Below are 26,396 nucleotides of genomic sequence, written 5' to 3'. Positions count from 1 at the left end.
TAATATACTAAATGTTACAAAACCAGTCCCTCGAGTATTTCTTAATGGATTAATTTTGCATGTATATTTTTTTCCTAACTTTGTGTTAATATGGGTAGTAAACTGTTTTTGTTATTAAATAGGACACTAAAGTTATTAAATCATTGTTATTCAGGACACTCATGTTACTGGTTACTTGAGACATGATGAGATATTGTCGTTATTTTACACAAATGTATGCGATATAACAACCAAATATATATAACAACCAAGTATATATAACATGTCTGAATACTTAAAAACAAATCAAATACCACACCGCAAATAAAATTAACTATGAACATGAAGATGTACAATTAGAATATTCATCCACTTTACATACATTACATTAGGCATCACCACAGTAACAAGAATACGGTTATTCAAGATACTCATGTTTGGTGCAAATGGGATGTCCTCCATCAAAAAGCCAGCTTCGAAAGCTATTGTGATGACTACTTGGTGGGTGTTATGGAGCTTAGAAGACGCCATGGCTTTTGGAGACAAAAGTAAACAAAAAAAAGGACCTGATTTTTGACTCTATAATTGACTGTTCTTTTACTTGGTTTGTGAACAAGAAAAAAAATATTGCCATAACCTAGGTTTCTTAGATTCAAAACCCATTTTTTTCTATTCCTTTATAATTGTTTTTTCCTCTTAAAAGTTTCCTCCTTAAAATAGGGAATGCATACAACAAGAAGAAGATATGAACTCTTAAGACTTGTCAATGTAAACGTCTATTTTTTTATTGGAACGACAATATTTTATTAAAAAACTAGCAACACCAACAAAATCATTACAATATAGAAGAAGCTAAAGTTGGATTATGCAAACAGCTAACCCAAGAAAAACTAGTTTCCCTACATTTATTGGAAATCCAAAAGAAAGACTTATCGACAATATCATAAAAAACGAGGGATTTCTTAGGTCCCAAAAAAAATGGAATTTCTATAATTCCAAATGGCCCAAAAAGTTGTAGCAACAACCGCATCAAACGCCTTCCTTTGTCCTGTAGTCAATAGTCAACTTGGTAGAATCAGTCTAAGAATCGAACGACTTGACACTAACTTGCATATGAGACTGAACACCCCACCAAACAACAATCTGATGCCAAAGATCCATCAACATCGCGCACCCCAAAAACAAATGATCGATAGTCTCCATCACTGAAGAGCAAACCAGACACATAATAGAAGGAACTAAAATTCCTCTAGTACACAAACGCTCCCTAGTAGGATTAGCAACTAAGCAACACGCCAAAGAAGGATATTCAGCTTGATAGGAATCCAAGAATTTCATCTAGTCTCACATCCCTAACTAGTAAGCGTGCTGCTATTAAGAAAATCCCTGGCTGACACAACTGTAAAACAATGTAAAACAAACTGAAGGATCAAATGTCATCCCAATCGATCTGGACAATTAGCAAGCCCCACACCTTGCATCAATTCTATCAGCGCATTCCACTGAGACGCCTCTATACCCCCCTTGGATTCCTCCTGAGAGACTCAACCGACCACCCAAACGAGAACATGAAGAAAACCGAACCGACCTTATGAAGATCAAGAGCAAAAACCCTCTGAAAATCAAAAACTAAAGGATGATCACCAATCCACGTATCGTGCCAAAAATCAATTCTCGTCTCATCTCTAATACGAAAATGATAGAAAGTATGCAAGTCAAAATCTTGATTCTTCAAAGATCCTAACGCCCTACAAATACCATACCAAGGACCTTGAGAACCACGAATAGTAGAAATCGAAGAACGCCACCCATGAATGTTAATGTTGTTAATGGATTTTGTAAATGGTTGGTTTTTAAAAAGATTGTGTCACAAGGTTCAAAAGCCAAAATAGGCTAAAATAGTGTCTTGAAATATAGTTTGTTGCCCTTGTTATAAAAATGATGAAAATGAAGGATACACAAAATGTGAGTGGAAACTCAACAAAACCCCCCTTCCCCCTTCCCCTTCCCCTGCCTTCGCAAAAGAAACTACTTTTTTTTTCCTTGTAGTAATATATTATGCTTCTGATTCTAACATTTTGCCAGTCTTTATAAAATTGACATTAATGATTTTGTAATGATAACAAACCTACACATTGATCGTACATAACTAAAAACTTGCAAAGTAAACCCCAAAGAATAAAATTTAGCTCTGTGCATTGCATAATGGCGTCTTTGTAATCAATCAGCACAACTTTACCAATTAGTTTCTAGTCTTCTAAAAATATAATTAATAAAATAAGATGAAGCAACATTATTTTATGTAAGGTTCCTTATCCTTCTTTATACATGTGATTTCTAATTAAAGAATTATTATATATAAAGAATCATAGTCTTTTTGAATACATGAGAACTAGTGAAGATTTCAATAATTGAAGGTGTGTGCGATGGGAATAATTATTTTATAAGTAAAAGAAAGACTCACCAATCATAACCAAAATGAAACCGGAGATACTATCATACTATAAAACTAAAAACCGATAATAATAAAAAGACTATATTCTCATTTTCATTCTATATTTTAGTTATCATCATTCAACGAGTGAGCTGACTAACGGGCAACAAACTGTGTCGTTAAGCCTTTATCTATGATAAAATAAATTCTTTTGAAAACTACATCCATAGATCTAGAAGATATAACATTGTTATGCATGATCCATTGGGGATATGTTACATTTATAAAACTTGGGTCTAGTTTTTTCCTTTTAAATGATCATAATCGAATTTGAAATCAGGTGAATTGTAAATTGTAAACTTATATAAGGTTCCTCTTATTTAAGGTTTTATATATGATATAAACCGACAATAATTTCGCAACTTGTATATCAAATGTTATCTTTTATGTATTTTCAAATTAATATCGAGTCCATGTTTAAGAATTTATTTCGAACGTTTGACACAGCCAAATAAGTTTTTTTTAGTATACCTACAGAACAATTTTAAAACACCGAACGTCAAGTTCGAGATCTTAGTTTTTGAGGTTTTTAATAGTAAATTAGTTTGTAACTATTATAGAACTTAACAGGGCGAACGGTAAAATTTCGGAGACCTTTTGCAATTTAACAAAAAATAGGGCGTAAAACTTGAAAGACATAAAACTTTAACCAAAACAATTATAACTTTTCATATTCTATTGCAAAATACATAAACTAAAATTTCATTCAAAATAATACAAAAAAAATTATTCTACTTGAAAACGGTCATCATTCTAATATTCGTTGAAATAAACTTTTTACTAACACTTTTATAAATAACTTTATCCAAAAGGTTCCTCAATTTTGAAACTCAAGTAGTAAAGTTTTTACACCTCTGTCCTCTAAAAACCTATAAAAAAAATTAGAAACGAATCATACAGGAAAAAAATAGAAATTATAATGTTATATTACATTATCAGTAGAGAGAAAGTCTCATTTGCTTCTAATTAAAAAAATTAGAAATAAAAAAATATAGCAATTTACCTTCTGAAGTTCTGATTTTTGAAACTTCAAACAACTTAAGAATCAGAAACTTCGAAACCTAGAAGCCGGATTGATAGATTTTGTTTCTCATATCAAGAAAATAGAAATCAAAATGAATGAATGAAAGAAAAAAAAACTAATTTACCCAAAATTTTGAAGTGAGATTTATGAGAATATCTTCTTGTTTTCAAATTTGATTTCTTCTTATAATAAAATTTTGAATTCAAGAAAAAAGAAACATAAATTATTACCATCCACCTCAAACAATATCATATAAAAAATGTATAATACATTTACATTTTCATCCATACTCCGTAAGACCCTCATTCTGATTTTCAACACTTCCCATCGACAATTGAAGGCTTCTAATTTCTGTCTAATTTTGAAGATTTAGAGTAAATTACACGAATGGTCCCTATGGTTTGGGGTAATTTGTGTGTTTGTCCCTAACTTATTTTTTTAACTCGGAAAGTCCCTATTGTTTGTTTTTGTTACGCGCTTGGTCCCTACTGTTTGTTTTTATTACACTATTGGTCCATGTCTTACCTAAAAAGACTATTATTTAAATAAGAAAAAATGATGGGATGGTTAAGGTAAAGTGAGGGGGATGGAGTTGGGGTTTTTTTATTTAAATATTTTAAAAAATCAAAGGCAAAATAATTTTTTTAGGTAAGACATGGACCAAACGTGTAACAAAAACAAACAGTGAGGACCTTCCGAGTTAAAAAAATAAGTTAGGGACCAAACACGCAAATTACTCTAAACCATAGGGACCATTCGTGTAATTTACTCGAAGATTTATGGAGATATTGAAGAAGTAAGAAATAAGAACTCGATGCTTTTGGAATTCTTCTGATGTTTTTCGAAGATTGAAGTGTTCAATATGAAAACTTTTCTAACTTTAAGCAAGATTGAAAGAAGAAGACCGTTACTAAGGAGCTTGACGATGATTTGCTATTTTACTAGCATCAGTAACCTTTTCCTATGCCTAAATCATAATCACTGTCTGCAATATTGAATTGAAGGAACCTAAGCATCGTTTTTTCTCCAAAACTTTCACATTCCTGCTTGCATCATTCCTTTCCTTTGCTCATACACAACCTAATACTATTTAGGCTAAAAAATAAACCTAAGTTAATACAAAGGCTAAGAAAATTTTGGGCTTCTAGATTTCAGTGTGCCTTATTCATGGGCACACTTTGAACTCTCTTTAGACTGATTTTGAGACTTAATAACTGGCTAAACATGATATATAGTGGTATTGGATTGTTTATATACACTAAAAATGAATTTTGAAACCGTAACTTTAAGTAGACCAATTTGAAACTCGTATGCATAATTTCAAAACAGGAAAATGACATAAAAGCCCTTAAATTTTCACAAAAATATCGGTTTTACCCTTGGACGTGTTTTAGGTCTAGTAAAGTCGGATGTTTTGTTTAATTTGTTCATTTATACCATTTTAGCCGTTTTCCAGATAACCTGCCGGTTACCTGATATCAGTAATACCCTTGAGTTTTCAAAAAATTTCGGATATACCCTTACGTTTTCAAAAATGTTAGGATTTATCCTTATTTTGATTGTTATTTTGATTATTATTATTATTATTATTATTATATTAATGCGTTTCTAAATGTATAAATATATTTTAAACGTACATTTTTAAATGTACAAAAATATTTTTATTGATTTAAAAATATATTTATTTGTATTTAGTATTTAAAAATATATTTACTTCTATTTAGTATTTATATACATTTGAAATCCAGTGTATGCCTCTAAAAACGTATTTATATATTACAAAATATATTTATTTGTATTTAGTAGGTATATATATATATATATATATATATATATATATATATATATATATATATATTTCGTATAAAAATATATTGCATACATATAAATATAAAATACCTATTTATAAGGTTTATATTGTATAAAAGATATAACTATATGTATTTATACATATTACTAAGTATATATATATATACACACACACACACACATATTTATATGATAAAATACATATAAACGAAATATTTTTGTAATTATTTGGGTGATTCATCAACCAAAACAAAAAAAAATGGTGTTTGTTTACTAAATATAAATATATATTTATTTCATATTTATATACAATATAAACCTTATAAATAGATATTTTTATATTTATATGTATACAATATATTTTTATACGGTATATATATATATATATATATATATATATATATATATATATATATATATACCTACTAAATACAAATAAATATATTTTTAATATATAAATACAATTTTAGAAGCGTAAATTGGCTTTCAAATCTGTACAAATACTAAATAGAAGTAAATATATTTTTAAATAGTAAATATATTTTTTAAATCTATAAGAATATTTTTATACATTTAAAAACGTATTTAAAATGTACGTTTAAAATATTTTTATACATTTAAAAACATATTAAACATATAATAATAATAATAATAATAATAATAATAATAATAACAACAACAATAATGATATTCAAAATAACAATCAAAGGGTAAATTCAAATATTTTTGAAAATTTAAGGGTAAATCGGAACAATTTTGAAAAGTCAAGGCTTTACTGGTATTAGGTAATCGGTAGATTACCTGGAAACCAACTAAAATGGTATAAATGAACAAATTAAACAAAACATTCAGTTTTACTGAACTAAAACACGTCCAAGGGTAAAACTGACATTGTTGTGAAAACTTAAGGGCTTTTATGTCATCTTCCCTTTTGAAACTCAATATTTTCTTTAGCTTTTATATTGTTAATTTTATTTTAGTTCGGTGTATAAATATCATATAATGTTTAACAACTTGGTAATCTTAGTATGTAGTGATTTTGTATTGTTTATATAAATTAAAAATGAAATTCGAAACTCTCCTTTTACATCCAAGACTTTAGAAACTTGTATGAATAATTTTGAAACTTAATATGTATGTTTTTAATCTCTATGATTTTTAATGTTAGATTGATGTTTTTATGTACAAAAGAAATGAAAGTTAAGCCCCATTTAAGCCTAAATGTTTTTTTGGAACCTCTCACAATTTCATTTAATCATTTTTTTGTTTATCATAGGACTTGAACCACAACCATTTGGGTTCTTACGATCTTTTCAACATCATAATAGCCATATGTCAAATGTCTTTTGGTTATAAACCTAAACCGATATTCAGATAAAAATATAGATAGAAAATTCACGAAAATAAAAGTATTATATTAATTCCTTAAAAAACTTAGCCTAAGGAAATACTAGTATACACTAAAAAAAGTTGTCTTATAATCTTATTAAAGATCTTTAATCGTATACTTGAGTTTATATTCTATTGTTGTATTTTCCCTTACTTAGAAAACAACATATTTTGTTTCTACATTATGACTTTCAAAGAAAATGCATACTTTAAAGATATGGGTTGAGGAAACATATGGGACCGACCATGGTAAGTGATCATAATCAAACATAGAAAAGTATAATTTTTTGGTGGAGACTGCATCAACGAAGCGCACAAAGTAAGCGAACCCTAAAATACGAGTTTCAACAAATGATATCTTTTACATATTTTAATTATAAAGCTTTTGTTTGTTTATATAGAGTATTACATGTTATTCTTGTTTCTCATTATACATAATTTTATCGTTTAATTACATTTTGATCATTATATAATTATATACCTTTGTTAAATACCATATTAGACAAATTACACAAAATAGCAAACCTAATTTTTGCTTTCATTCTCTAGGTTTGTGGTTTTATGCGATTTACCGAGGTGATTGGTCGGTGTACCTTCCATCCAGCTTTATTGGTGGGGAAAACAAATGTACTTTACGAAGGTTCTATGTCATAAGACCAATCATTTTGGTGATAGAATTTGTTGCGATCATGACAATTTAGCAACATTTGTGTTTATCTCTTGTGTACAAATCAAACTTAAAATCTTCTTCATTAAATGATTTTGGTGTGTAAGATTGCTTTGGACTTTTCTAGCCAAAAGTTGTACATTTGTTGTTGTTATGACAGAAGTATACAATCAACAAAACTAACTGAAATAAAACAAACGAAATTCAAATATATATAATATACAAGAATCAATTTACAGAAAACATACTTGTATGTTGATTACACAGAAAATATAATCACGAATTTGTACAGATTGAGGTCTGCTCTGCAGTATCCTAAGACAGAAATTTCCCTGCTAGGGATCTGTCAGAGGATACAACAATCAATCCAAGAAGTGATCTTGAATCTGTCGAAATTTCTATGTTATCTTCATCTTCAGGAAGAACGAATTTGCAAGAGAATTTGTGGTGTAAAATGATTTCTGTAATCCCTTACAGATGAATGGAAACAGGTATTTATAGGTATTAGTTATGACAGTTGGAAACTGTCAAAACAGAAAATAACTGTCATAATATCTGTCATTCAATAATTATGAATTTAATAAAAATAAAAAATAAAAAATTAATTTCATAATTAAAAAATATTTAATTAATCAGGAGGACCCCAAGAGCCCCAAGGCCCAATGCCCATCTTTTAACCATTAAATATTTTCTTGATATTAGCCTATTTTGAGTCCAATTAGGCTAGTCCAACACCACAAACCAAACCTAATATGCTTAACCCATTACTTGATCCATTTGATTAAATGAGTAGGATAAAACATATAAGGTGGGAAAAGGTTTTCTCTTCCACCAATGTGGGATAAGTCCCACATTGTAATTTTGTAAAGCAAAGTTCCAACAATACCCCACATTTTCTATTCAAATTCCAAGAATATCCCACATTTGAATAGAAAATAAGTGAACTTTGATATTCAAATAAGGGAAGTAAGATATGAAATGCATCTGAATAGGTATTGTAAAACTTGGAACCTTTCATAGTGAGTACACTTGGATCTACTTTGTGGGTAGTGAACTAGAGTCTTGAACTAACCACTTTTTATAGTAGAATAAAAGCAAGAAGTATCACACATATCATATCTAAGCATAGATCATTTCTTACCGTTGTGTTCATTCGGTCGTGAACAATCCTTTCTTCATGAGACTTTTATAGAGCTTAGCCATATCAGCTCCCAAAGATGCGACCTCACATCCATCTCACATAGGTAATGCTAATCTGGAACAATCCGTACTATTCCACTATAAAAGTTATCTACATTATTAAGAATAAAGAATTCATCCCTGTATCTGATGGGTTTTGAGCATAAGATCAATCCTATGGTGTTCATGCAACCCCAATTGCTTGGATCTAGTTTTTCTACTTTGAACATGCAATAAATTTCCAAAACTTACAACCCCTAAATCTAGCATACTAGTAATCAAATTAACATATGAATTACGGTTTAGATCTTACCTTGATTGTTATGTAGTAACAACAATCATTTCCTTGGCTTCAGAAAGCTTAGTGCCTCAAGTGTTGCACCTCTAATGGAGTCACAAACACCACTAAGCAACAAGATGAAGAAGACAAGAGGAAGGAGGCTCCAAAACGTCGAGGAAACCTTAAGGATTCAGTCACCACGTTTTTGGGGCTTAGGGGCTCCTTAAATAGGTAGGCAATTAGGGTTATCTAACAAGGAAACCCTAATTTGACTGCTTAAGCCCTAAGCAATCCATGGACCCCTTCTTTAGAAGCCTTGGGCGAATTCTTATGAGCTTCCCCATATAATCCATCCACTCCACCTTTTATGGAGTTCATTAGCCCATCTATGTAATTATCTTATAATTACACAATAAGTCCCTTAAGTTTAATTAATCTCTTTTGACCATAAAATTAATTCTTAATTAATTCTTGACTAATATTAATTAAACAATATGATTTCTCCTTTAATATATTATTCTCATAATATATTAATAAATCATAATTAAACCTTTCTCTCCTTAATTCATCCTACAAGTTGCTATGGTGAAGGCAACCCAAAAGGACCATGCTCGTAATCGGGTCAAGTACATACCAAAATAGTTATGGACTTAGACACTAATCCAACAGTCTCCCACTTGGATAAGTCTAATAACTATTTTGCATGACTTCAGAACCTGATCAACAATCATAGCTTTCAAAAGCCGTTGTCAAGTCTGATCTTATCAGACAACGTGTCCTTTAGATAAGGGATCATATATTCCTCCATTCTCAAGATATCGTATAGACACAAGACATGAATTTCGGTCATTCTCTCTATACTGTTTCCCGACTTCCGATTTATGACGACTGACAACAGACTACAATTGAACACATCAACTTAGTCCCGGCTTGGCCAAGCGCTTAGGTGTCATCACTAAATCATCGAGGGGCCCACATATATCGCTTTTATCCCACTTTGGGTAAAAGGAATGGATAAACTTCGACTCATATGCTCGCTTGTATTCAATCATCGAATCACACTCAACAATAAGTTTTATAACACCAAGTTACTCGTGCGTTTACTTACCATCAATGTGTAACCGACCAACAAATAACAAGTCACACGTCTCGGTTTCAAGAATATACAATATTATCGACTCACAATCACTCATGATAAAATCCATGAAGTAATTCTTGTGAGCGTGGGTTTAATCCAATACTCTAATCTTATTAAAGCACTCATGAACTCTACAGCAAACTTGTGCTATGTCTAAAATTTTAGACAATCTACAGACTCTTCATGACAGTATTGCTTCATACCTACTTCCAAAGTATGACCGACTGTGGAGGTTCGAATAACCTAGTTATTCTGGATGTCAAAACATGCAATCTGAAACACAACAATAATACTTAATCCTATATGGCCCCAAACTTGTGAGAGTAAATAAAACACTTATATTTAACCACCATATTGATTACTCATTATTTATCATTTAATGTTTCGGATAATCAACTCATTACTTGAATTACAACAACAATTGTCCCATGCTCGAAGCATGCACACTTTGTTTCCTATGGTCCATGAAATAGATCAATTGAAAACTTTTCCAATGATGCTCATTTCACAATTCCTAATCCTCATCGTTAGTGTAAGAACACAAGGTTCTTGCCACTACTAGAATATGTTAGATTCTAACATTTTATGCAACGATCCTTTCGTAAAGTCATAGCACAAAAGTCACAAAGACTTGGCCAATGCAAATACAAGGTTCTCTATTAGAAATTGTTACAAAACAATTCTATAGATGTGATGTCTCTCACTCAAAGTACATTCCTTTGAACATCCCTTTTGCATAAAATTTTCTAATCTAGACATATATTCTTAACTTCAACTCCCAATATGGAGGCATTTCCATATTTGCCATACGACAACTCATTCTTAACAGAATCTTATCTATTCATAATAATGTCGTTATGGTCCATCGAACACTATACATCCAACTATTCACAAGCAACAAATCCTCAACGAACTTTGGGTCGTCCTTTGATAGTTGTTTAATTATTTTAGTCAAAGCCGATTCTAGTCCTTTTTCCCTCTTAATGCGCTAGGCATTTGGAAAATTTTAGAATGGTCAAATATTATAGCATTTTGCAATCGATCCTATACCCGAAGTGTATGGGACACGATGCATAATGTCTTACATAAAGATATGATATTTTATTAATCTTCTGCCATAATATTTTATGTGTCATGTTCTCACTATTCGAACAATGAAGAGGGATGCCGTAATCATAATCGAAATTTGAGAACACACTATGTATCCTTTGACTAAATTTATTAAAATTTATCAATCTAAGCTTTAGATTTTGAAACGAAGTATAATATTCTCTCCCTTAATTATAGCAAAACAACTTTTCAACCCCTACAACTTTGCAAAGTGAATCCTTGTTTTCTATAATTAATATTGCTAACTTGCAATACTTGAAATAATAATCATGCTCCCACCAACACGATGATTATTACTATACAATCATAACACTTATGTTCCCACTAGCTTTGATATATATTCAGAAAACATCTGAACTTCCAGAAAACAATACTTATTGAATTCCTTAAGTTCATATTTCTAAATACCTGATGCTTTGATAAACCTTTATCTAAGCATCTTAAACTCATACACCTCTGCCTTAGAAAGCTCACATGCGTGTCTAAAGAAATTCAGAACTTATGTTACTAAGTCCTAAATGTTCAGACCAATTGCCAAATCTCACAATTCGAACTATGAAAAGGGATGCCGTAATCATAATCGAATTTGAGAATACAATTTTCACAATTGCAATCTTCTTAAAATCTTTCTAAGTGAAAGCATTTCCTCACAATCATTTTCATGAAGGAGATAAACCTTACAACACTTAGATTTCAAAGTGTATGTGTTCCTATCCATGTGAATTTGTGATGACAACAATCATAAGACAATGTTTGTGACAAATCCAACTCATATGGACTGAACTTGTTTAATCTTGAGTTCTCGCCTTATGGAAGCATGGATGCCTACCATTGCTTCCAGGTTGTTGAGCAGCTCACCCTTACCTTATCAATGTACTTTCCATTGATCAGGGTGCCTTGCCTTTATGCAATCCAATTGAGAACTCATAGAACTCATATTGTATAGTTGACTTAATCTGGAATGACACAGAAACAAAATTATGTCAACACGATAGGTCGCCAACCTCAAGTCGTGTGCTAGTGATTAACTATCGGTTTATTCTTAATTAGCTCTTAAACTTTTCAAGACAATTGAGACTCCCACTGACTTCTTGACATATATGATTCTCTTTGTCAATGAACTTTTCTTGACAAAACAAATATTCAAGAGTTAGTGTGAAATCCTATCAAGACTAACACTTCGCTAAATTGGTTCTCGTTGGTCTTTGTCTTCTACAAGACATCACAACTTACCAATTTCAAATGTGTAGGAATAAGAAGACTTTTTCCAATTCCACATTTGTTGAGTGTTATAAACCTACTAAAGACGTGTCACTCAATTCGCAATCTTGGAGTATGACTCTAAGACTCGATATTGGAACGAAGTATGATTGACTTCTTGATTTAACCATTTCCACAATTCCCGATTCCTCTTCTTAGACATACATATGTACTAAGACTCACTTAGAGGATCAATTAATATATGGTTCTTAATCATTAAGACTTATCATAAAACACAATAAAAGGTACTCTCCCTTCTTCTTAGAATAGAGAACCTTTTATCTTTCTGCCTTACTTGATTCTTCTTATTCGTTCTGCTATTTATTGAAACCTTTTCAATCAACTCAGAATTACACTTAATCTTATAAGTATAATCATATTTACTAAACTTTAGTAAATCATGAAAAATACTCTATCTCTCTTTGTGGTGGACTTGACCAACGTACAACCAAGTGTACCTGATCCCTAGCCCTTCACTTGACTCTTTGTCAAGGAATTAGTCTAATTTCCAAATATGAAAGTTTTTCATTCATCACACAATGCAAGTTGCATGATTCCAAGTTTCTGTCTAATTGAAACTTGGGCGATGAGAAACTCTCCCTATTTGGTAAATTTCCACAAATAACGCAATTAAGAATCAAATCCATTATTGCCAATAGTAGAAACTTTCAAACATCATTTTTTTTTCATACATGCCATTGCAAGGATAAATAAATAAGACAAAACAAATTTTATTTTATTACGGAAAAACTTTTTCCTTACAATGCAATTCAACTGAAAAACTATGTTATTACGTATTTCTTAGCAATTTATCTTAACTCCAAAGTAGCAGCTCAAAAATCTGATCTTTAAGCAATGCGATCGAAATCCATTTCTTCACGATCAGATTCAGCTCACTTTTTCCCTTAAGCTTCCTCTCTTTTCTTCGATCCTTCAAAACATCAAAATGTAATCTTATCACATCATGTATTAAGAATCTAGAATAGGAACTTAAAAGATTTAGATGGTGGATTTCACCTGAAGTAGAGTCATACGTCTTGACTCTCCCATCTCTTAGATCTCTCAGGTAAATAGGGCAGCTTCGTCTCCAATGCCCCTTCTTTTGGCAATAAAAACAAATGGACTCCTTTGGAATAACACAAGGAACTATCTCCGAATTAGTCCTTTCTGGACTTCCAATGTTGCCAGTGTCCATTGAAGTTTGGGAGTTTGATTCACCAGACAAATTTGCTTGACCAGCACGCCAAATCATTGTTGATTCAGCAGCTATAAGCAAATAGGTCAAATCAATGAGGGTCACATCGTGGTCCATCATATAGTACTCTCTAACGAACTCAATATATGATTCAGGAAGTGATTGAAGAACACAGTCAACATCCAACTCACTTGAAATCTCGACACCCAACATCCTTAACCTGTCAATGTGTGACTTCATCTCTAAGACGTGTGCACACACAGGTTTCCCATCTTCGTGTTTACTTGCCAAAAGGGCTTGAGTTAGATTGAACTATTCAATTCTTCAAACTTGTGGGTCAGGGAGAATAATTGGAGGATGTGGAGGAAGTGAAGCATGATCTCTGGCTCCTCGATCATATCGTGGAGTATCATCTTCATTTGGAAAACTTGTTCCATGGGATTTGGGAAGACCATTGTTAGATTCAGACATCTACAAAACGAGAGAAAAATTCAAGTTAAGTTGATTAGAATCCTTGATGTAACACCCAAATGAAACATCAAGGCTATGATCCAACACAATACTCTACAACCTAGAAGAGGGATGCCATAATCTAGTTGCAGGATATTTGAAGGTAGGTAAATGAAGATTTACCAATTTCCACCATGAAAAACGAAAAAGAAATTTAAGTTTTAAATGAATTGAAACTCCTAGATCTTTTGAGATTCATTGAACCTTTCAATTACATGTTTAATCTTGATTATGCTCTACTATTTGCGACTGGGATGCCGAGGATCACAAACAAGGTGTGAATAACCATGCGAATGTACTTGGTGCACTCAATGTTATGCTCACCTAATCAATGTGTCGGTTAACCACACATGCTCCATTGATCTATGACAGACATCGAGTCACCCTTCGCTACCAATGCCAAACCCAAATTAGTGTGCCGGTTAACCACACACGCTCCACTAACGTCTCGGCAAGGGTACAAAGTGACATTCCATGGATTAGCATACAATTTCACATTTTGCCTAAAGTAACTATGATTTGGGAATTCGTAAAAACATGTAGTTACTTTGTACTTCATTATACTTATAATGGAAAGTTTCTGTCCTATCCTACCCGTTCGGCTAACGACCCTCCACTAGTCAAGAGTGCGGCGGGTAAGAGTGGATACCCATTCAATCGCCATTTTATAGACAATTTCCTTAAACACCCCTTTTAGACCAACTTCGTGAATGAGGCCTACTAACGGTAAGACTGACTCTTTAAAATATAGTATAAGGTGTATTTTACACTTTTAAAATACTAGGTGGCTTTATTAACTTTCTCTTTTAATTAAACTTTTAATTAACTTAACAAAACCATGAGGGTGTAATTTGAACTTTTCAAAATACAAGGTTTTTAGATCTTAAGATTTTAAATTAAGACTTTTAATTAAAATTTAAAATCCAAAACTTGAGGGCAAGTTTTTGAAACTTTTTCAAACTTAGGGTTTAGAATTTAAATATTTAAAAATTAAACTTTTAATCAAAATTTAAATTCCAAAACTTGAGGACAAGTTTGGAAACCTTTCAAAACATCGAGGTTTAACTATTTAAATTTCAAAAACAAAAACTTTTAAGTTCAAATTTAAGCTATAAAACCTAAAGGGTGCAAATTGAAACTTTTCAAACTTACAAGGTCAAATATTTATCTAATAATAATCCTATACTATCCATATTTAACCAAATCCATTAATTTTGATAAGGATAAACATTCCAAACATAAATAATCGATTTTAGTCAATAAAAACGAGTTTTGGTAATTATCCTTAACAAAAGCTGGCCAGAAAATCGAAAATCCCGTCAACTGAACATCCAACTCGTCGAGTCCTCTTTGGAACTCGTCGAGTTCATGCAACTCGTCGAGTTCATAGAGCAACTTGGCGAGTTTATCAGACAATGAGCAAAAAAATTCGATTTTCGGATCTTTGGCAGTCCAATTATGCATCTATTCAATAGAAAAACGACCTAGTCTTTGATACCGCTGATGGGTTTTGCGCATAACATCAATCCTATGGTGTTCATGCAACCCTAATTGCTTGGATCTAGTTTTTCTACTTTGAACATGCAATAAACTTCCAAGACTTACAAACCCTAGATCTAGCGTACTAGTAATCAAATTAACATATGAATTAGGGTTTAGATCTTACCTTGATTGTTATGTAGCAATAACAATCAATTCCTTGGCTTCAGCAAGCTTAGTGCCTCAAGTGTTGCACCTCTAATGGAGTCACAAACACCACTAAGCAACAAGATGAAGAAGAGAAGAGGAAAGAGGCTCCAAAACGTCCAGGAAACCCTAAGGATTCAGTCACCCCGTTTTTGGGGCTTAGGCGCTCCTTAAATAAGTAGGCAATTAGGGTTATCTAACAAGGAAACCCTAATTTGACTGCTTAAACCCTAGGCAGTCCATGGACCCCTTCTTTAGAAGCCTTGGACGAATTCTTATGGGCTTCCCCATATAATTCGTCCACTCCACCTTCTATGGAGTCCATTAGCCCATCTATGTAATTATCTTATAATTACACAATAAGTCCCTTAAGTTTAATTAATCTCTTTTAGCCACAAAATTAATTCTTGACTAATATTAATTAAACAATATGATTTCTCCTTTAATATATTATTCTCATAATATATTAATAAATCATAATTAAACATTTCTCTCCTTAATTCATCCTACAAGTTGCTATGGTGAAGACAACCCAAACGGACCATGCTCATAATCGGGTCAAGTACATACCAAAATAGTTATGGACTTAGACACTAATCCAACAGTATCATCAATGGAAAAATACAAAATAAATATCATAAGAGTGAGCATACCTTTGTGTTAGTGCTTCTTTGAGTCTTCCCCAACTAGTTGTCCTATTGAACCTAGACCATGGGATCTCCAATGTTGCTAGGTTAGGTTTCCGCCAGGTGGTGACTCATTGTGTTGGCTTTAAGCCCATTCCCCTCGATGTGAAGAGAACTTGCTCTCTACCTAGGCCTTTTGTCAAGGGATCAACTATATTTTCCTTTGACTTTATGTAACTAATGGAAATGATTCCATTCTTCAACAAGTGTCTTATTGTAATATGTTTGTGCCTAATGTGTCTCGACCTGTCATTGTATATATGACTTTGTGCTCTAGTAAAAGCAGTCATACTATCACAATGTATGCCAATGGCAGTAACAGGTTGAGGCCATAGAGGAATACCTTTTACGAAGCTTTTAAGCCATTTAGCTTCTTTAGCAAATTTGTCTAAAGCAAAAAGCTCTGCTTCCATTGTAGAACGAGTATTCATAGTTTGCTTAGATGATTTCCAAGAGATAGCAACTCCACCTAGAGTGAACACATATCCACTTGTGGATTTTGCCTCTGAAGTATTGGAAATCCAATTTGCATCACAATACCCTTCAAGAACAGGAGGATATCTCGTATAATGCAATCCATAATTCATTATATGCTTTAAATATCTAAGCACTCTCACTAATGCATACCAATGATCTTTCCCAAGATTGTGGGAGTATCGGCTCAATCTACTTACACTATATGCTAAGTCCGATCTTGTACAATTCATAATATACATTAAGCTTTTTTGATTCAGCCAAAACACCAAACTTTAAATCCAGGTAAAAAGGGAAGTCTTAATGGATAAAGTCTCTGACTTTATCCATTTGCATGCATACATGAGGGTAAAAACTCAAACTCTTGGTCTAAAAGTCATCCAAAGTCCCAAAACTCTTGCATGGATTAACGAGGATGCCAAAACTCTCATTTTTATGAATCTATGATCTCAAAACTATAGATAACTACATTTCAAGTACCTGGAGTAGCTCATACTCCACTAGACCAAACTATGGGACCAAAAGTGTACATAAACTCTAGACTAGCAAAATAACACATCAAGATCCAACCTTTATACCTTCAAATCATGCTTAAGGGGGAGATACTTCTGGATCTAAGTTGTCTTGAGCTTCCAAGATGAATCTACTATCTTCTCTTTCCTTGAAGAACACAAAAGTACACTATCTCAAACTCAAAATGCTCACACAATGGATTAGGGTTTGCTAGGGACGAATTGGGAGATGGAGGTTGATGAGGGAAAAGACATTGAAAAGTTAATGATGTTTAAAAAGGGATCAAACCCTAAAAATTAGGGTTTGGACATCAATCACGTACGCCCATCGTACTCAACTGAAGGCACGTTTTCACTTAATGAGCCAAGGGACCAATTTTTCAATTAAATTTCATACTAAAGGTAGAAATGAAAAATACTTGGATCAAGGTGACACAGAAAGTCAACAATGGTTCAAGAACTATGTATGGGAAAGATGTATGGATTGGAAATGCAACATTAAAAAATAGATTCCCTCATTTATACATAACTAAATCGGATAAAATTTGCATGAAAACGGGAGTTGAATCACAACAATTGATGGATCTTTTAGCACTCTTTCAAGAACATAATATCATGTCAAATCAAAATGATTCGTGGGCCTGACTTGGAAATTCGCAGGGTATCTTCTATGTGCAATCTTCAAGAGAACCATCGATAAAGCCTCTTACAATCACATTCTTACTGGTTTCTATTGAATAATTGGCTACCGATAAACGCTAATTGTTTCGTTTGGAAAAAAAATCGTTTAGCATTTGATCTTACAAGTAGAAGAGTTTCTACTTTTGATATTAATAATAATGTTGTTTCACCACCGTTCCTTGTCATTGTTTCTGGATATCTAGTTCCTTGTCTTTGTTTCTGGATATCTAATACCTCATCAACGAAACCTGTAAATAATATGTACTCTTGGTTTGTACTAAAATAAATGAAATGTCAAAAGACAAACGATAAGTTATAAGACGTGGATGGATCCAGGATAATTAAATACTACTATGTTTGTTATTGTATGACAAAAGTGTTCACTAACTTATCTAAAATTTTATACGAACCAACATGATACCCGATGGCTTATCTCGGTAGGTAAGTGTGGTAAGCACCTCCTCACTAGTGACGCAAAATTAATCAAGGGTGGCTAAGAGAAGGCGATGTGAGGCGATTTTGAAAATGGTTGTTTAGTAACATCGGCAAACACTTTGCTCCTCTCCGCTATCATCACATAGTGGAGAGCCACATGGACAAACATGGTAGGCGTCAATCTATTAACTTTATGCTTTTGTCGGGTACGTATGTTGTATGTAAAGGACAAATTTCTGTCATCTTTTAATTTAGAAATTCTTGTACAAAGAAATAAAAATAGAATGATAATAATAAAGGAATTAATGAAGTTAGTGTGAGAATGGGATTAAGTTAGCAGTCAACTGTTGTGTGTTTTTCGAGTCCAATTTGGGAGGGAGAGATGGATTAGAAATACAATGAGACCATTTCTTTTATGACTTGTTCCTCCTCCATCTGGACTCTTGCTCTTGCTCAAAAGAAAAAGTCACCCCTCTCCTTTTATTATTTTTACTCGTCAATCATTAGTAACAATACGTTTTTTTTTACTTTATATATCTAAATGTAATTTTTATCACATACATACATATTCACAAAAAAACCAATTCATTTCGACTTAATTAACTCTAGTATCTATACCACAGCCTGAATAACCAAGCCGTTGAGAAAACAAAAGATAAACTTTTCATTTTCATACAAGAGATCCCGAGTTCAAATCTAATACCAAAGGTTCTAATTCAGAAGTGACCATGTAGTCCCCAGATCCTTTAAAACCATGAATACTGTAGTGTAGTGGACTAGTTCAAGAACGTTTTTTTAACTATCATCTAAATGGATTTAATACCACACTTTAGTCATGTTCTTAATATATATATTTTTTCTTTATTAATAAAAAAACTATATTCCGTATCTAGCAAGCATGTATTTTCAACATCGAACATCATTTTCACGAAAACTAAGGATATCAAATACAATACGTTTCTAATTAAATTTTTACACATATATACCTCCAAAAGAGATAACAACGTTGACCTTGAGGCAATAAATGAGTAACATACTTAGTTTTTTCGACACCCATCAATTCTCCGAAACACATGAGTAGAATTATTCCAACCTTCATCTTCTTCCCAGAACCTTCACCAGATCACAACTTCAAACCCTAAACCCTTTCCTTACTTCTTCGTCTTTAGGTTTATTATTCGTCATATATTATATATACATATACATCGATCGTCTAGTCTATGCATCAACCAACGCTCTGAAATCTGAATCACTTTAATTATTTGGTCTAGTCAATGAAGCCCAACAACAACAACAACACCAATAGTCGCCCTCGACGTCGTCTTGACTTAACTTTACCTTTACCTTTACCCCAGCCCCAGATCGCCGTTCCTCTCCCTCTCCCACCCTCCTCCGCCCTCCAACACCAACACATCAACTTTTCCGACCTCCATCGGATCAACAGAATCGGAAGCGGCAGTGGCGGTACTGTTTACAAAGTCCTCCATCGCCCTACCGACACGCTCTTCGCTCTCAAAGTAATCTATGGAACCCACGACGACGATGCCCGCCATCAGATCCGTCGAGAAATCGAGATTCTACGTGGGGTCGACAACCTTAACGTCGTCAAGTGTCACGACATGTTTGATCGTGCCGGTGAGATTCAGGTGCTTCTTGAGTACATGGACGGTGGTTGCCTTCAAGGCACCCACTTGTCCGATGAGTCCTTGTTGGCCGATCTCACCCGTCAGATTATCTCCGGACTTTACTACCTCCACCGGCGAAAGATCGTCCACCGTGATATAAAACCTTCCAATCTGTTGATTAATTCCAAGAAACAAGTGAAGATTGCGGATTTTGGGGTTTCGAGAATCTTGGAACAAACGATGGATCCCTGTAATTCTGCGGTGGGTACGATTGCTTACATGAGCCCGGAAAGAATAAACACCGACCTGAACGAAGGAAAATACGACGGGTGCGCCGGAGATATATGGAGCGTGGGGGTGAGCATTTTGGAATTCTATCTGGGGCGTTTTCCGTTTACCGTCGGAAGACAGGGTGATTGGGCGAGCCTTATGTGTGCAATTTGCATGTCACAGCCACCAAAAGCGCCGGCGACTGCTTCTCGTGAGTTCAGAGATTTTGTTGCATGCTGTTTGCAGAAGGATCCGGCGAGGAGATGGACGGCGGCGCAGTTGTTGAGGCACCCGTTCGTTACAGGAGCAGCTCTAAACCATAAACATAGCACTTACAGTCAGGTGCATCCAACATATGAGCTACTTCCTCCTCCTTGTCCACAATTTTCTTCATCCTCCTGATGTACGTAAGTACAACCAGAAGCGCAAGTAACAACAAAGAACGATCTTGTAAGATAATCATTTGGGCCTTGGATTGGGCTGGGTTAGGCTGCAACAAAATTCATGTTCTTTTTAGGGGTATTCATGTTCTTTAAGTGGAACGAACCATGGAGGTTAATTAGGGAATGACGATTGTTTTATTTATATATAATATATTATATACATGATGCCATTTGTATCGCTCTTCATTTGTAATTAATCTGTTAATAAAAATGCAAAAGCAAACAAATAAGAAATGTAAGAGTTAAAAGTTCATAAAAGTTAGAGCATTCGTGGATGTACATTTTCAACGCAATATATATAAGATGGTATTAAAATGCATTTTATATTTTATTATATGTTTGGTGAGTTTATTGAAGCGTAGTTGTATCTTGCTCAAGCATGGTTCCTTTCGTGCTCATCATTGTGTATGTGATGTGACATGAAATTTTGATTACTACATTTTCCAAAATACAAGACAAGTGGAAGGAAAAGAATAGGAATATATATAATTGAGGGAAATAAATCACGAAAAAGGACGATAAGGGAATAGAACTGATGCATCATAATGTGGAATAACATGGGATAAGAGGAAATGAAAAGTATCTTTTGTTAGTTTTCTTCAATATAGTAAGTTGGCAAGCCATCAAACAGTACAAGTTCTAAACACGATAATGCATTAGTATATATGACTACATTTGGGTGTTCTAAATCAGAATCTATAGTCATTCAATAAGTTGGGAATAAAGTTGTAAATACCTTTCAATTCGATAAAAAGATGACCACTGAATGTGGGGTGATATTCCCATGACAAGAGACGTAATGCATCTTTCGACTTATTTGGAATCATGGGCTTAACCCTATAAATAGGATGAAGCAAGAGTATAGAAAAACCATCAGCAACACAGGTTTAAATTTGACGTACATTTTTTTTTCAAAGAAAAAAAAATGGTTCTTGAGGTTCAACGTTACCCTAGTGGCTACCAGCAGAACAACTATCCAACACACCAAGGGGCTGATGGCTACTTCAACAACAACTTCCACGGAATAACTGCAGCCCAGACAACCCCATACCCGACTTATCCTCAAGTTTCAACTTACCCATCAAGCCATGTTTCACAATACCAATCTACTTGGTCTGCTGGTGATGAATACCAGCATGGCCATGGACCCAGCCATCCAGTCAAGCCCAGTGCTGCTGGTGGATATGGAGGAAATTCACATGGCTATGGAAAGTCACAAGGTTATGAAAACTCATTCAGCCATGGAAGCCCACATGGTCATGGCCAAGGGAGTCCAAATGGTCTTGGTAAATCACATGGATATGAAAACTCATTCAGCCATGTAAGCCAACAAGGCCATGGAAGCCCAAATGGTCATGGCTTAGGGAGTCCACATGGTCTTGGTAAATCACATGGATATGAAAACTCATTCAACCATGGAAGCCAACAAGGCCATGGAAGCCCACAAGGTCATGGCCTAGGGAGTCCACATGGTTTTGGTAAATCACACAGCTATGGAGATTCACATGGTTTTGGAAATTCAAATGGACATGGAGGTGGTGTTATGAACCATTTTGAAAAGCTCACACATGGGCACGGCTATGGAGCTCCTGGCCCAAACTACGGTCACGCTCAGAGTGGCATGAATCCTGGTTGCCAGAAGCCGTCTTGGACTTTGAAGGGACTTGACGATGATGAATGAACATCTAAGAACCTACCGTATTACAAAGAAGTGTGTGCTTGATATATAATCCTCTAAATAATGTTGTTGCTTTAATTTCTATTTACTACGTACGTGACAAATGCATAAGCAGTGAATAATGAATGGTGGTTACTGCTTTATTTGATTTCATTATAATTAATATGGTAATGTTATTTAGATCTGAAGAGCCAAATATCCGCACAATGAAATGATCTAATGAATGATGTCAAACTTCAAATGATTCAAAGAGATAATCAAAATTTTGTCAAAAAAAAACATACGCATGATAATAGTATTATATTATTGTTCGATTCTATATGACCCAAGTTTACCCAAGTTTCCGTCTTTTATGTTTCATACCAGTTTTCATTGTAATTTAGATAACACAAAATTATTCCAAATATTATTATATGTTTGATATACACTATTATATGGTTTCGGACCTTTCGGTGTACACTATTATACCATGACCACCACCTCTAGCGATCTTCTCTAGCCATCATCGGAGGTGCCTCTGGTACGTTGGTGCCACCGATGTGTAATGTAAGTAATATATACATATTATTGTGTTGGCAGTAAAATTCGAATAAATAAAAGATTTCATTTGATAATGACCAAAAAAAATACTTCATTTGCATAAAATACATATAACTAAGTAATATTACAACATTATCCAATAGAAATTATAACTATTTTTTATCATAATACTTAAATATTAAATACAAAATCGGTCCATAGATTTAAATATCCCCAAATTAATACCTACGACGAACAAGAAAAAAATTGGTTTTTATAGTTATTATAAGTAACTATAAGTTTTTTATTTTTTTAATATATATACATATGATTAATAGAGGGGGTATTAGATTACATTACCTAATAGAGTACGACTATTTAGCCGTATTATATGATAGATCCATTTAATATTACACCCATCTAATACACCACACAACCATATTTTAGATGTCACACAACTGTATTAGATATCACTTATAGAGTCGGACTTAGTATCCCAGCCATTGATTCCTTTCCAGCTAAAAATATTATATATGCAATGATGTCACAAAAAAGTTTTCGACTGAATCATCATAGCCTGTTTTCATTCCATAATAACAAATTTAAAAAAAAAATTATAAATATAATGAAACTAGAAGGTGGTGATTGTCAAGTTAGTGAACCTGCCACAATTCCAAGAATCCTCTCTCGCCTGTGACCATCCGAAATTACAACTTGAAATAGTAGAGGTGTAAATGAGGACAAATGCTCATGCTTTGACCCTGCTATGTGCAGCACATATACCTTAAAAACAAGAAAAACAAGGTATCATAATGAAATGACCCAAAAATTACGACTAAAAATTTCTTTTAAAACATTACTAAAACCATATTTATAAAAACGTATCATAAGTCATAACATAATTTTCGAGTATTAATTCAAAACATAATCTCATTATCAGAGTAAAACATTCCCAGACTAGCTGACTATGGTGTGTGCACTGCAACCTCTCCGAGCTCCTCTTTTAAAAACTGAGTACTTGAAACCAAAACTGAAACTGTAAGCACGAAGCTTAGTGAGCTCCCCCAAACTACCACATACCATACAATAACATGTAAACACATACTGGGCCTTGCCCACTGCATCGGACCAAAGTCCGGAGACTGCATCGGGCCGAAGCCCGGACAAACTAGGGCCTTGCCCCTTGCATCGGACCGAAGTCCAGAAGCTACATCGGGCCGAAGCCCGGACTAACTGGGACCATGTCCCCTGCATCGGAACGAAGTCCGGAAGCTGCATCGGGCCGAAGCCCGGACTAACTGGGACCATATCCCCTGCATCGGACCGAAGTCCGGAAACTGCATCGGGCCGAAGCCCGGACTAACTGGGACCATGTCCCCTGCATCGGACCGAGGTCCGGAACTGACTGATCATAGCATAGCATAAACACATATCAACTAGTATAAACACATATACTGCATACTGCATCGGACTGAAGTCCGGAACATATAACACATAAACATGCTTGAATCACAGAGACACCAAGCACACTGAACTACTGCGTCGGACCGAAGTCCGGAACTACTGCTAACTAAACGGGCTGACATTGTGGCCGTAGACCCGTTCCTACTGGAAGGAAACTCACCTCAAAATGCTGACGGCAGAACTTCTGAATGAGAAATCCCTGACTGCTGATCCGGCTGCTTCCTGGCTATCAATGGAAATAAAATATTAAATCAGGATAGGGATTCTCCTATGGGTAAAATGACCATTTTACCCCTGCTATGGCATGGGTCACAACATAGCCCAAACCCTTAATTCCTTCCAAGTCCAACAACGGCCCTACTATAGGCCCACTAATGGCCCGATTTTCTGAATTGGGCCTATCTCCTCATATGGGCCCCACCATAACCTTGGCTCATAATCTAACTTCTGGAGGCCGAATAACAAGATAGGCTTTCCAATCTCACTATTGACCCAATTTGCTATATTGGGCCCAAAACCCTTTATTGGACCTTACTCAAGCCCAATGCTAAATCCTTGGTCCTTAGCAACTGAAATCTGATGGCCCAATAATAAAGCCCAAGGACCCTAAGTCTCAACTCAGCCCATATCAAGGCCCAAAATGCAATAAGCCCAACTGACTGCGTTACGCGGGGCGTACTCTAATGTACGCTTAGCGTACTGGCCTGCTAGAGAGTACGCGGGGCGTACCTGCAATTATGCTCAGCGTACTCATTCTGTTAAGACACTTTCCATTAAGCGCTTAATACTCCGAATCAAGAGGCATAAACTTAGATCTAGGTCTTATTCCATGCCCTAATCCATAAAGTTGTTTACTTTATGGCTTCCATGGCTTACATAAGTCCCAACTCCAAAACTCATGTTCTAAATCCATGAAAGAAGGTCTTAACTCATGTATTAACTCATTTGGGCTTTCAAGATATCAACTTTCTATTCTAGGGAGTCATTTAGCACCAAGGGTGGCAACCCTTGACCTCCAAATCGGATTCAAGCTATAAAGCTTTCACCTTTGGACCAAAAACTACCATAACTACCCATACTAGATCTAAGCATCCATAGGCAAAGTTATGAGCTTTTTACCTTCCAGGTGTTCCATGGGATGGTGATGTCTCAGATCTATAAGCCCTAGCCTCCAAGGTTCTTCCTTGCTAATCTTCCTCTTCTCTTTTCCAAGCTAAAACCACCAAGATAAGCCTTCCAAGATCAAGATCTCACAATATGAAGGTTGGGTCGTTCTAGGGTTCCTTCTGAGGTTGGGGAGGCTGATATGGGGGCTAGGGTTGGAGCTATAATGTCTTTTATATAGTGCTTGTCCAAGAATTAGGGTTTTTAAGCTGTTAGCGTATGTTGGGCGTAACTCCCGTATGCCTATAGGACCCGCGATCTTTTGCCCCTTTACGCTGGGCGTACACCAGCCTTACGCTGGGCGTACTCAGCTAAACACACGTGCACTAAACACTCATGCATGGCCTTCCACACAAACTTTTCTCTATAAGGGCCATTCTTGCCAAATCTTCAAAGTGTCATAACTCCTTCATTCTAGATCCGATTCTGATGAACTTTATATCCACGGAAAGGTGACGAGAAACCCTACGTTTCTAACAACACAACCCGGCCCAAAAACTTCTCAAATAATAACTCCAAATTTAATAAAGGACTAAAACGCCCCTGGCCTTGGCCTCTGAAATTCCATAAACGAATATTTCAGAACAGGGCGTTACACATAACAAACAAAACATTCATGGAAACAAAGTTTGCATTTTTGGAAGAATATTACCATGTTTCACAGCTAAACCCCAATAACAAGAAAGCCAACACCTTTTTAAAACCACCTCTTCCTGAAAAAATTC

General features: G+C 34.5%; 1 protein-coding gene and 1 pseudogene across 1 annotated transcript; both read left to right on the top strand.

Moving 5' to 3' along the window:
• The first annotated feature begins 19,516 nt into the window (after window positions 1–19,516).
• Window positions 19,517–21,165, top strand: LOC145087256 (mitogen-activated protein kinase kinase 5 pseudogene; annotated as a pseudogene).
• A 531-nt stretch (window positions 21,166–21,696) lies between these two features.
• LOC145087265 (uncharacterized) lies at window positions 21,697–22,704 on the top strand. Its single transcript, XM_079025195.1, has one exon. It carries the CDS (start codon window positions 21,772–21,774, stop codon window positions 22,525–22,527), a length of 756 nt encoding a protein of 251 aa, XP_078881321.1. The 5' UTR covers window positions 21,697–21,771; the 3' UTR covers window positions 22,528–22,704.
• Window positions 22,705–26,396: the final 3,692 nt, after the last annotated feature.

The sequence above is a fragment of the Lactuca serriola genome, chromosome 1 (assembly GCF_051521515.1).
Source record: "Lactuca serriola cultivar US96UC23 chromosome 1, Lser_US96UC23_V15, whole genome shotgun sequence".
NCBI lineage: Eukaryota > Viridiplantae > Streptophyta > Magnoliopsida > Asterales > Asteraceae > Lactuca > Lactuca serriola.
This window is presented reverse-complemented; position numbering and strand designations above follow the sequence as displayed.